The 12799-nt window shown below is 38.1% G+C and overlaps 1 protein-coding gene across 1 annotated transcript in view; it reads left to right on the forward strand.

Annotated features, from left to right (window-relative positions):
- nckap1l (NCK associated protein 1 like) overlaps positions 1-12799 on the forward strand; it is a 90663-nt gene that overhangs the window by 56494 nt on the left and 21370 nt on the right. The window contains exons 20-24 of the mRNA XM_051925028.1: positions 1119-1250; positions 3539-3757; positions 8675-8805; positions 8914-9011; positions 10465-10558. Coding sequence (XP_051780988.1) covers positions 1119-1250; positions 3539-3757; positions 8675-8805; positions 8914-9011; positions 10465-10558 — 674 coding nt within the window. The remainder of the gene's footprint in view (positions 1-1118; positions 1251-3538; positions 3758-8674; positions 8806-8913; positions 9012-10464; positions 10559-12799) is intronic.

Genomic DNA, 12799 nt, shown 5'->3' on the forward strand with positions numbered 1-12799 from the left:
GGGCACGTAGCACATTTCAAATTTGGGGGCCCTTTTGGTCTGCATCATCTGAAGTTTAGATTCTGAACAGTTCAAACCAGACTAAATAATTATTTTACTCTCGATTATAATAAGAATCTTATAATATTTATGCAAATTTTATGTGTTGGGCCCCTAAAGTTTTGTTGTGTAAGAAATTTACAGTTTAAAAACATAAAGATAATATTTTTAAAGACCAGTTTTTCAATGCTACACTTTTTCATTAAATATTGGGTCCACCATTTGGGGGCCCCCGAAATTGTGGAGCCCGTAGCATATGCTACATGTGCCTATTGGTTAATCCGCCACTGCAGGGTTCACATCCTGGGTCGTCCCTCTGTGGTGTTTGCATGTTCTCCTTGTATCTGCCTTAGCTTCCTCTGGGTGCTCCAGTTTCTTCCCACAGTCCAAAGACATGCTGAGTAGGTGGATTGGTGATGTTAAACTGGTCCCCAGTGTGTGTTTGGTGTGTGTGTTCACCCTGCCTTGCTCCCTATGCTAGCTGACACACCCCCCAGAACCCTGTTATAAAATGACTCACTAGTTAATTTTGTTCTGAGGTTTTGAATCACATAATATTTTGTTTCAATTTTATTTTCTATTTTTGTTTCGTTTTTGAGCTTGTTATTTCATGTAATGTTTTGGAGTCCATACAATGCCATCTTGTTGCTATTAGTGTATTTGTTGCCTTGATACAAAGCGTACAGTTAGGGGGTCTGTCTTAGAAGTCTCATTGGATAATGTCATTGGTGCAGTGTTATCTAATCTCGGGTATCAGTGTTCAAGTTGGTGGATACAAATGTAAACTTTTTTTGCAAGTGCCTTTTCTTTGTGACCTTTGCTCAGATTATAGACACTGACTTTTTGAAGGTGTATTGTGCCCTTTATCCCAAGTTAGTTTATCTCCCCATTTTGGTTGTACGTTTTCATCTCCAAGTCCCTACTAGTTCCTAGCGCTGTCACCTTTTCATTCCATGTCAGTACAATAGATAACCCAAATCTAAATCTTAATGCTTTATTGGAATGGTTCCAATTATAACAACATGCCTAAAGAACATTTTCACCTCGTGATTTTTTACTATTTTTCTCTGCTCTTCTAGTATGGACAAACTACATCTGGCCTTGACTGAGCTTTGTTGGTCCTTCCACAATTGCTCCCATATTTTAGTGTGGGACCATGTCATCATCCCCATGGAACATTTGCTGTCACAACTAGAAGTACGTCTCAACAGGTAAGTCAACTAGCTTAGAGTTCATGCTGAAAGAATTGGCTATGTGATAAAAAGATCTCTGATGTGCACAAAACCTATTAGATATAGTTATGAACTCTTTAACAGAAGGCCAATAGATAAATCAGTTTGATAACTCAAGTTACAACCTTCATATCTTAAAATAAATTCAAAAGCTAAAAATGAATTGTTCTATTCAGGTTGGCACTCTGGTGCTGTGGTTAGCACCGTTGCCTCACAGCTCCTGAAGACTGGATTTGAACTTTAGCTCCATCATCATCTGTTTGAAGTTTGTCATTCCTTCTTTTGTCAGGGTGGATTTTCCAGCTTTCTTTCTACATTCTAAAGATAACTGGCTGGTATAAGTGTGTGTCTCAGAGTCTTTTAGATCGATGTACTATTAAAAAGCGCATCATTCTTAACAAAATTGCATTGAACAATGAAAATATTCAAGATTTCTCAAGAAAAAAGACTTATGGACAAGCACAGTCTATATACCAAGGCCTCCTAAAGAAAGATTTTTAAACTACATGCCATTTAATGTTTATTTCAAAGTCCTTAGCCTCAGCATAATGGAGGTAAACACTGCAGCGTCATAATGTCACTGATCAAATCAAATCATTTTAATTATAATTAATTCCTTCACTTTCAGTTGTGTAGGTTACTTTCTAAATGTTCAGGAATCAATTAAAATTCTTTGTACTCTATATACAATTCTTTCTTACAGCAAGACCAGGTATGAAGTTCAACAGAAAGGATGTAGTAATTTAATCAGAAATGCATTTGTATTTAACTATTACTTCCCCTTATGAACTTCCCCTTTTATAGGTTACAGTAAATACAGGGTGAGCCAAAAAGAAGTACTACATTTCAAGTATTTCCTCTACAAAAATGCTACAAGATAAAATAAATATCATTACGACACAAGACAAGGGTATGCAAAATAGATTTTTTTCACTGTGTTTTAAAAATGGTGTCTTTGAGGTGGTGGCCATCATTAGCAATTCACTCTTTGAGATGATTTCTGAACACTCCCATGACTTGTTTGGCCATTTCAAGGGGAATAGCGGCAATTTCATGGCGAATAGCGTCCTTGAGGAATTCAAGGTTTTGAGGTCAGTGTGTGTATACCTTCGACTTGAGAAGAAATCACACGGAGTGAGATCAGGCGAACGTGAATGCCACTCGACATTACTGCACAGGGAGATCAGCTTCCCTGTAAACATCTCCCATAAAACTTTCATGGATCTCCACGCAGGCCGTATGAGCTGTTGCTCCATCCTGTTGCTCCAGGTATCCATCACATCCATTTCTTCCATTTGGGGCCACACAAAGTTCTCTAGCATTTCAATGTGACCTTCTGAAGTAATGGTGACTGTTGCTCCCCCTTCCTCAAAAACATTAGGGCCTACAGTGCCAAATTCTGCAATGGCGCACCAAACTGTAACACGCTCACTGTGCAGGGGTCTCTGATGAAGTTCACGATGGTTGGTTTCAGCATAATAGCTAAAGTTCTGCTTATTTACACAACCATTCAAATGGAAATGTGCCTCATAGCTGACGTCACATGACAATGGCATCTTGATGAATGGTTTGCAGAATGTTCACCCACAACTCTGTACGGCTCTCCCAGTCTCTCTCAGTGAGTTCCTGCAATACCAACATTTTGTATCAATGGAACTTAAGGTCCTCATGAAATAATCTTCTTGAAAGTCTTGTTGTAAATGTCTAAGGCAGAACCAGGTTTGTGTGCTGAACATCTAGGAGACTGCAAAATTGATTCCCTTACAGCTTGGATGTTTGCAGCCTTTTGTACAGTCCGAGGATGGCCTGGAGATTTTCTGTTCAATTCTATCTAAATTTAGCCACCCACTGAAGAATCGTTTTCTGATTTGGGACGTCACCATTAGGAAGAATGCTGAAGTGCGTTTGGAAGGCACATTACATAGTGATGATAGATTTGTTGCTTTTGAAGAACGCTTCGACAGCGAAAGTACAGTGCGCACCGGACCAAGGCATGTTGCCAACTGAAAACTACAAGGGATCGCCTATCAAAGGACCCCCACTTGGCTGCCTCTACCTCTCACAATGACCTTGACAAATGTGGTACTTCATTTTGGCTTAACCTGTATATTCAGAAAGAAATTTTGTACAAAGATGAATAATATAATTTAAAGTGCTATATATTTCTAGAATGGTTAAATGAATTCAAAACAAAATTCATCAGACACCATAATCAGACCCTTTTCCTGCCAAGAGAAGATCATTGATCTTGTTTCTACCATTTACAGGTCAATTGTAAACATGGTGAATTACAACCAAGCCACTCTGGAGATAACAAGACCCTCAGAGCTTCTGGTGAGCATCAGGGCTTATGTGGAGTCTTTACACATGATCTCCAGATACATCAATGTGGATGTCACCCGCCTGGTTAAAAGTGTTCTTTTGCAACAAACTCAGCCTCTTGATAGCATGGGGGATCAGACGATTACCACTCTCTATACTAACTGGTATGTCTAATTCCTCATTTATTTTGAATATAAAGTCTGTATACATTCGCAGAGGTAATATCCTGGATAAAATAACATAACTGTATGAATTTGTCACTTGATAAAAAGTGTTGTTGTTATACTGTGTAAACCTAAGCAGCTGAATGACTTTTTATGATAGTGAAATTTTAACAATTGTAGCAGTTATCATTGTAAAATAAAAGTATGATTACATACAGTATATTTGATTAGAACAATTATATGTATTATTATGAATTATACTGCATATTCAATTTTATGAACTGTTTTTGTAAAGGGTGACAGTTTATTTATCTTTTTATTTCACTGCTTATGAAAATTGGTAGTACTTTGCAGGAAAAAAATAGCACTTTTAAAGAAATGTTGTAAACTCAAAGTAGAAAGCAGAAATCTTGTATGTGCTGTGACAGATGGGGAGCATCACTGAGCGGCTTCAAATATAATGATTTTTATTTCATTCAGACACCTTACACAGCACTGTACTCTATATACAGGGAGGGTTTAACCTATGTCTTTCTTCTCTTCCTCCCAACTCTTCTTCCTCCTCACAAGTGCAAGGTGAAGTGGAGGGCTCCTTTTAAGCCTGACCCTGGAAGTACTTCTGGTATTTAAGCAAAGTCTAAAGATGGAAAATGTCATAAAGTATGGATGACCATTCCCCCTAGCTCCCCATGGAGGCATCCACGAGACCTAGCAGGATTGATCCATGGGACTACGATTCCCAGCCCTGCCCTGTGGTCTGGAAAATGGGAGCAGTAACACATGGATGCTGCCCTCTAGTGTGTTAGGGGAGTAAATACTCTCAACACTCTAACTCCTCTGATCCTTTCATCATTTTGGCTTCCCTTCCAGACTGAGAGACAGAGAGAGGAGTCGGGAGTATGCACTGAGTATGCACAGTGCGTTGCTGCACACACCCAGGCTGGGGATCAATTCCCAACCTGGTCAAGATGCCAGTCCATTGCTGTTCTTCTGGCAAAGGACCACCTTTCTTTCTGGAGAGGATGCCAGACAATCCCATAAGGCACTTACAGTGTAAATGTAAGATGTCTAATATTAAGAGCTTTTAATAAACTGATAAAACCTGTGAATCTATCAGTTCACAAGTTATTTTATACTGAAGTATGTGTTACCGGACTCTGGCTTAGGATAACCTGGTTTAGGTAAAAAGCCACTGCTGCTAAAGTGATATTGTGTTAAAAGCATAACAGAAGCAGGAGGAAGTCAAGAATCTATCACCATACTTTATATTTTTTATTCTCATTTACCCAGAGATATATAACTGCTTCAATATCAACATGATGATCGCTTAAACAATGGAACACACCAATTTCCTTTGGTTCAACAATGTATTGTTGCTTACTATCAAGATGTACATATGCTGATTAGAGTCCAACGTCACCAGAACTTGTTAATTTTCAAAGGAAGTAAAGGGGTGTTGTATACTGTGTTAGCCATTATGTATGTAATGAGCAGTCAAGCAAAATGACGCCTTGAACTGGCTAGCTAAAAAGATTGCAATATGCCAGCTTTGAGGCAACTCAGTAATTACATCTTACCTGAAGAAGGGGTCCCAGTTGTCTCGAAAACTTGCATATTGTAATCTTTTTAGTTAGCCAATAAAAGGTGTCATTTTACTTGACTTCTCATTACAAAGGAAGTAAATTAAAAAAAATTCTAAGTAAGCAGGCAGTTCTGATATCACAATACTGTACAGCATGATGATGAGATACCAATCAAAGCAGTCTGATCTTCAAAGCAGGTGAGTCTTTTGTGAGACAAGTAAATGTCTACGTATGTCCTGTAGATAGCTACCAACAATAACCTGTAACAGGACTACTCAGGAAGCTTGCCTTTTCATTTATCCCACTCTGAAACAAAGGGTACTTATTGTCCCTTCAACTATTGGCTTTTCCATTTATTATTGACGTGTTATGTTTTCTTTTAAAACCAACACACAGAAATATCCCTTACTTTAAAGCACCAATTTCTAGCCCAATAAGTATGCAAAAACAAGAGAAACATGTCTCCCTTAAGTCACCTCAAACCATCCCAAAGTGAGATTATTTTATTAGACCCTGTTAGAGAGATCTGAAAAATATATTTTACTGATGCCTTGTAAGATTTATTAAGATCAAAAGAAGCCTTTATAAAGGTCTTGCTGCATAACAGTATGAGTAATGGATGCATTTTTGCAGTATCTAAACTAAAGTGTTATCAGTGTTACTAATATGAGGATTCAGGTGCTTTATTATACAACCATGTTCAAACTATGAATTTAATTGCTCTAAATTAGACCACACTGCACAGCAAATAATTATTTCCTCTAAAAAATGCCTTAGCATATTAATAGAAGAAGGCTATAATTAGAAACATCATAAAGCAAAAGCAAAAACCCCATAATAAACCCCTAGGGTATGTCTGTGATTTACTTCAGTTCCACGCAAAGGCTTAAAAAAATGCCATCATATTTATGAATATGAATACAAATCAAATTTAATCAAGTTTCACCTTACATCTTAGTATGTTCTTCTTCTCCTTCTTCTTTCAGCTGCTCCCGTTAGGGGTTGCCACAGCGGATCATCTTTTTCTATCTCTTCCTGTCTTCTCCATCTTGTTCTGTTACACCCATCACCTGCATGTCCTCTCTCACCACATCCATAAACCTTCGCTTAGGCCTTCCTCTGTTCCTCTTGCCTGGCAGTTCTATCCTTAATGTCCTTCTCCCAGCATGTCTCCTCTGCATATGTCCAAACCAACACAATCTCACCTCTCTGACTTTGTCTCCCAGCCTTCCAACCTGTGCTGACCCTCAAATGTACTCTAATGTACAGAGGTCTTTGATCAAACAATGCCATTTTAGTAGGGTTTTCTGATGGCCACCAACCCTGTAAACAGGTCCTCAAACTTGAATGGAAAACTTGGGGGTTCATGGCAGGATTGGCACTCCAGCCACTGTAAAATGCCTCACTCTGTTCAGTGTGGTGCTGAGGTGTCACCCGTTGCACGGCTGCTCTCAGATCCCAATCGAGGTGGTTTATTGTGTGGTGGTTGTGGTAACAAACTGTAATCAGTGTATGCTCCCCAACCACCACCACAACAATTATTGTTAGCAACAGCGTGGGGATGCCACCATGTGGTCTAATACCAATCTTTAAGCAATGTATATACACAGCTGTAAGCACCTTCCAAAAGATGCTTCCATAAAGACAGTGTTAGGACTTTTTGCTTGTTTCTTAGATCATGATTTACTGCTTTATGTTTTGCTGGAATACAATCTCTCTCTCTCCCTCTCACTCTTTCTTTCTGTTTTAGCCTCTTGCCCGTCCCTGGGTCATGATTTGCCTTTGACTTTAACCACTCATTCTGTGGGAGCCATATCACTTATAACTGAGTATGGACTCCCAGAGGTTTGTTTCATCCAGTAATGATGTTGACTGCAGTTTTTGTTTTACTCCCCTCTGCTGTCAACTGGCAAATTATAACAACATGTATTTTATTTTATCTATCTATCCACCTATTTATACAGCACATTTTCATACAAAGCATGTAGCTCGACTTGCTTCACATGAAGTTAAGAAAAAAAATTACACTTTCAAAGATTACCAAACATACATAAATAAATAATAAATGCAAGCAAATAAATAAGCAATAGAAATGGAAGAGTCCTTAAGTATTGCTTAAAATCTATTTAACTAAACTAATTATTTAAGTCTGTTATGTTTATAACAGCAATTCCAATGCTGCCGTCTGATAGCCACAATTGCTGTGGTCTGATAGCCAGAGAGAAGAGGAAAATAAAAACTTAAGCTTGGCTAAGTGGTCATGAAAATCAACTTGCAGGGCTTTCAAGGCCAAAAAGGGCTCTGCACGCACTGGGTATCTTAACAATCACAATTATGCTAAAACAATTCATTATCACATGCAGCTACAGAGGTCTTTGATCAGACAGCAGTGGTACATGACACCACCACAGAAAACAAGAAATGAAAATGGAGAATGGAAGAAGTTACTAAAGAGTGCAAACCTTTAAAGTGCATGATATTGATAGATAGATAGATGCTATAATGTATTAGAGCCATTACAAAAAAAAAAAGTAATGGAAAGCCAAAACTGGATTTTATGTAGCTTTTTAAATGTTTCATGTTCTAAGCCTAGCATGTCTATTGGTAAAGCATTTCAAACTTTTCAATCCAAAAAGGGTTTACTTTACTCACCAGGTCCTATGCGGCTAGACAGGAGCACTAACTAACTTACAGTATTAGTTAACTAACCCACTAATAAGCAGTAAATGTACAAAGTGCAAAAGCAGCCCAAACAGAAAAAAAGTACATTTTTAAAATGGCATGTGCAAAGCATAATGTTCAAGATATAAATCAAAAGAAATACAGTATATCTTCTGTTAAGGACTCTTTCAGGTGTATGAGGATTAATTGTAAGATAAAATGATCTGGGAAGATAATCACTAAGCAGGACGTGATCTTGAACAGAAGCAAAAGGATGAAATGAAGAAGACAAACTAAACCAGGCAAAATGGATCAAATGACAAGAAAAAGACTTCTAGTCAGGGATGAAAGAAAGTCACAACCAGAAAGGAAATCCTACCACTAGGACTTACTTAAAAAGAAGCTAACTTACAATTTAATTAAATTTTGATTAAAGTTTTTTCAACCACTGAGGGATTTGAATAAATGGCTTGGAGCCATATTTATATTGTCACAGCTACCTGATTTCAGAAAATCAAAAACCTTAGAAGAAATCTGGAAAAAGGTGTTTATTGTGGGGCAGGGAAGATCTAACTCATCATTTGTCTTTAAAAAAGATGTTAGTAAAGGAAATAATTTCATAACAATTGCAACCTATTTTTTCCACTTTATTATGTCTTTTCTTCAATTGCAGGTATTTGGAGGGTCTTTTGCGTCAGGCTAGTAGTGGGATGATTACTCACTCACCTACAATGCAGACCTTCATGAATCAGCCAACTGAACAACAACAAAGCTTCAGCGCTCAAGAGTACACTGACATATCTGGTGAATCTGCTTTGTTGTATGACTGATCCGATTAAACAAGCAAAAAAGCTTGTCAAAAAATATAGAGGATTAACCTGAGAACTCATGTGTGTTTTCTTATCCTGGCAGAAATGCAGGCACTAGCTGAACTGATTGGGCCCTATGGAGTGTTGTTCCTGAGGGAAAATCTTATGTGGCACATCACCTCTCAAATTGCTGAGCTTAAGGTGAGGCTTCTCATCAGAACTTTTGCATTTGTCCGTAGTTTTAGCTACTGTAAATGTAATCCACTGTCTGGTTGTAAATTTTCATTTAATAATTTGCTGTTCTAGTTTTCTTTTTCCATCACCAGACCCTTAAACTATAGCATCTGAACCTCTGAAGATGTAGAAGCTTTAGGGAACAGCACAGAAAATACAAATTTGAAAAGATGTCATATATGAAAAATCAGTCATGTGCAATGAGAACCACAAATTGAGTTAAAGATAATGCAAATGAAACATTGTTTTATTTATATATTTCTGTTTAAGATTGGTTAAAATTATGTATTATTTAGTTTTAAAATGTTTTACAATGTCACTTTGGGTTTTACTCAATGTCACCATTTTGAGTAACCATGGCTATGATGTGATGTCTTCTGGTGAGGAGATCTGAATCCAAAAGTTGAGCAGTGTAACACATTCGGTGCAACAATATATAAGCCAGTGCTGCGTCAAACTGGTCCAAGTTTGTGGATACAAAGATTTTACAAGAGCCTTAATTTTGATTCCTCAGATATTGAGTTTCATCTTCTGGTCCTTCCAGTTGCTTTTAATTGGTCCTTGTCAGTAAACTGAGCAATAATGGATTACTGGTTCCTTCCTCATTGGGAAAAATCACTTAATAACCACTTTCATCCAAGACTGTAAAATCACTTGGAGATGCTTGCTTCTTATTTAGATTTGGCAGTGCAACTCAAAAGTGGACAATTAAATGAAAATCTATGTTAAGCATGTCAAACAGTAACTACAAAAACCATAATGATGAATGTTATCAGAAAAAATAGTTACCTGTATAAATAAAAGACAACTGGAAGATAGATAAACGGTTGGGGACCAGCTAGGACCCAATGTAATGTTTGGGACCTTGTTTCATGTTTTCCGTCAGAGCCTCTCTCAGGCTCTCTGTTGTTCCCTGAAGGGGATCCAGTAGTGAACATAAACGCCTGGTAACATCATTGCAGAAGAGGTGGGACCTCCTTGACTAAACTGGAAGTGATGTCAACCTCTGGTCATCAGTTGAGAACAGAGAGGCTGTTTGTGATCGCATTTCCCCAGTGGATGGGGTCAAAATGCTCCTATTGCATGACCATATAGCACCTGATAAGAATAATAAAACTGAATTCAAAACTGAGTGGCACTTGTTCATTTATAGAATAGTAAGTAATGATTACCTCTATACAAGTATTTTTTTTAGAATATAAAAACCTTCATATTCTATGAATCAATGATTTCCTGTCAGCAATAAAAAGTACATTTATGCTTAGATATACCACAGTTGGATTTTTTCTAAATGATTTGCCATTCATTGTCCAACATCATTACAATAAAACAGTTTATGCTCAGAAACATATTGCAATGGCTGGAAGACAATGTAAAATTTCCTTGTATATTAAATGAAACATAAACGGTTCATTTTCAGAAACTGGTCATTGAGAACATGGATGCTCTGGTGCAGATAAGATCCAACTTTGATAAGTCAGACCAAATGGCTGCATTACTCAAAAAGTTGCCTGGTAAGTGGAAAAGAATGCTTAGCTAAATAACAATGCTTATTTTACAAATCTGCATCACCAGCTGTGGTGGGCTGGCGCCCTGCCCAGGATTTGTTTATGCCTTGTGCCCTGTGCTGGCTGGGATTGGCTCCAGCGGACCCCTGTGATCCTGTGTTAGTATATAGCTTGCTGGAAGATGACTGACTGACTGACTGCATTACCGGCTGGTCACTTGATAGAGCCCACTTTGAAAGATACAGCAGGACATTTGTAGGAATTAGGAACAAAAAATCCATCCATCCATCCATTTTCCAACCCGCTGAATCCAAACACAGGGTCACAGGGGTCTGCTGGAGCCAATCCCAGCCAACACAGGGTACAAGGCAGGAACCAATCCCAGGCAGGGTGCCAACTCAACGCAGGACACACACAAACACACCCACACACCAAGCACACACTAGGGCCAATTTAGAAGGAACAAAAAATGAATATTAATATTTATTATTTTTATCATCATTATTAAAAGAAATGTAACAAATCGGAAGAGACCATTCTGTCACTTATTTGCTTAACCAATAGGTAAGCTGTCCCAATATCTCATCCAGATCCTTGTAAAAGGTTGCCAAGATTTCAGCTTCAACTCAATGTCCAGATAGTTTGTTCCTGATTATCCAGAACTCTTTGTATAAAGAAATACTTCCTGACTTCTTTCTTAAATGCACTTTCACTTAATTTTCACTGGTGTCCTCAAGTACATGATACAGCATTAAGATAAAAGAATTTGGCAGGACCTACTTCATCAATGTCTTTGATGGTTTTGAAGATCTGAATGAGGTCTCTATGTAGTCTCCTCTGCTTGAGACTAAACAGATTCAATTCTCTGAGTCTGCCACAGTAGGACATATTATTAAGTCCTGGGGATCACTGAGGAGTAGCCTAAAGCGTTGTTTATAAAGCACCCTATGAGTGAACCGCTATTGGGTAAATTAGGAATATACACAGAAGGAAAGATAATCAGTTGTTGTAAATTGCATGTATACAAGGTGAAGGGACATTCATATCTGTTTAAATCTACAGATAATGATGGAGTAAACTAATGCACAAGAAGAGTTAGCTGGAGGTTGTCAACAATCTAAGACTGTGAACTGAAACATTAGCAAAGAGTTTTGTATTCATGACCACTTGCCAGTGGAGAGGACAGAAGATGCAATTTGGTGGAGTCCAAGGCACACATGAACAGACTAGACACAAAGCCTAGTATGCAAATACAACTCTAGATCTTCAAATACAGAGATTGAGTTGCACAGTAGCAGCCCCAAAACCCCTTATACTTATGGGGTTTCTACAAGATATCACAGGGTACACAGTCATAACCCTTCAACAAGTCCATAAAGCACATGCAGACAGGATTGGCAAACTCTTTTGACCTCTCAAATATCTTTGAAAAAGTAGTTGACCTACTGTTCCACAGTCAAGAAATTAATTGGCATTACCTCCATCCAAAGCACTATTCCTGCTTTCCACACAGTATATTAAAGAAGTCTGTTAGGCTCTCTCACCATATGTTTGGTTATATACACATATGTTTAATACTTTGAAGCTTTAAAATTACTGCAAGCTCAATGACATGCTCCACCCCAATTCCTTCCAGCAGTACTGCCTCCCAGAAGGGCAAATTCTTTGAGTTTTTTCTTTCCTCCTCAATTATATCTTTCATATCAGTCAGGGTTTCCCAATCTTTGTTGTAAAAAGCACAAGCAATGTTCTGCCGTCCTGAGTTACTGAAAAGTTTTCCATACCTGTTTTTATGCTGTTCACAAGTGATTGTCTGTGGCCTCACTAAACTCTGCCCACACATGGACTTTGTGTTGGCCACTGTTACAGCCACTGCTTTTTTGGCTTGCTGGCATCCGTCTTTCAGATCTGGAGCTCTTCCAGCTAACACTGCAATAAAGACCTCTGTCTTCACATTAAAAACTTTTCCACCAATGGATCCTAGGTTTGCTACCATAACAGGTACCAACAATCATTTGGCCACAGTTTCTTTCTACTGCCTTAACCACTGAGGTTTTTGACAGTAACCATTCAGAATGCATGTCATTGATCTCTCCATAGATAAAGAAGAAACTTTTCCTCATTTGAGAAATGAGCTCATTACAATCAGAGGCATCTGTTAGTTATTCCAGGCACACTCTCATTACCTGTTTATGTCTCACAGGTCTGTTCAATATCTCTAAAACAGCCGATTACACTGAATAATTA

The sequence above is a fragment of the Erpetoichthys calabaricus genome, chromosome 3 (assembly GCF_900747795.2).
Source record: "Erpetoichthys calabaricus chromosome 3, fErpCal1.3, whole genome shotgun sequence".
NCBI lineage: Eukaryota > Metazoa > Chordata > Cladistia > Polypteriformes > Polypteridae > Erpetoichthys > Erpetoichthys calabaricus.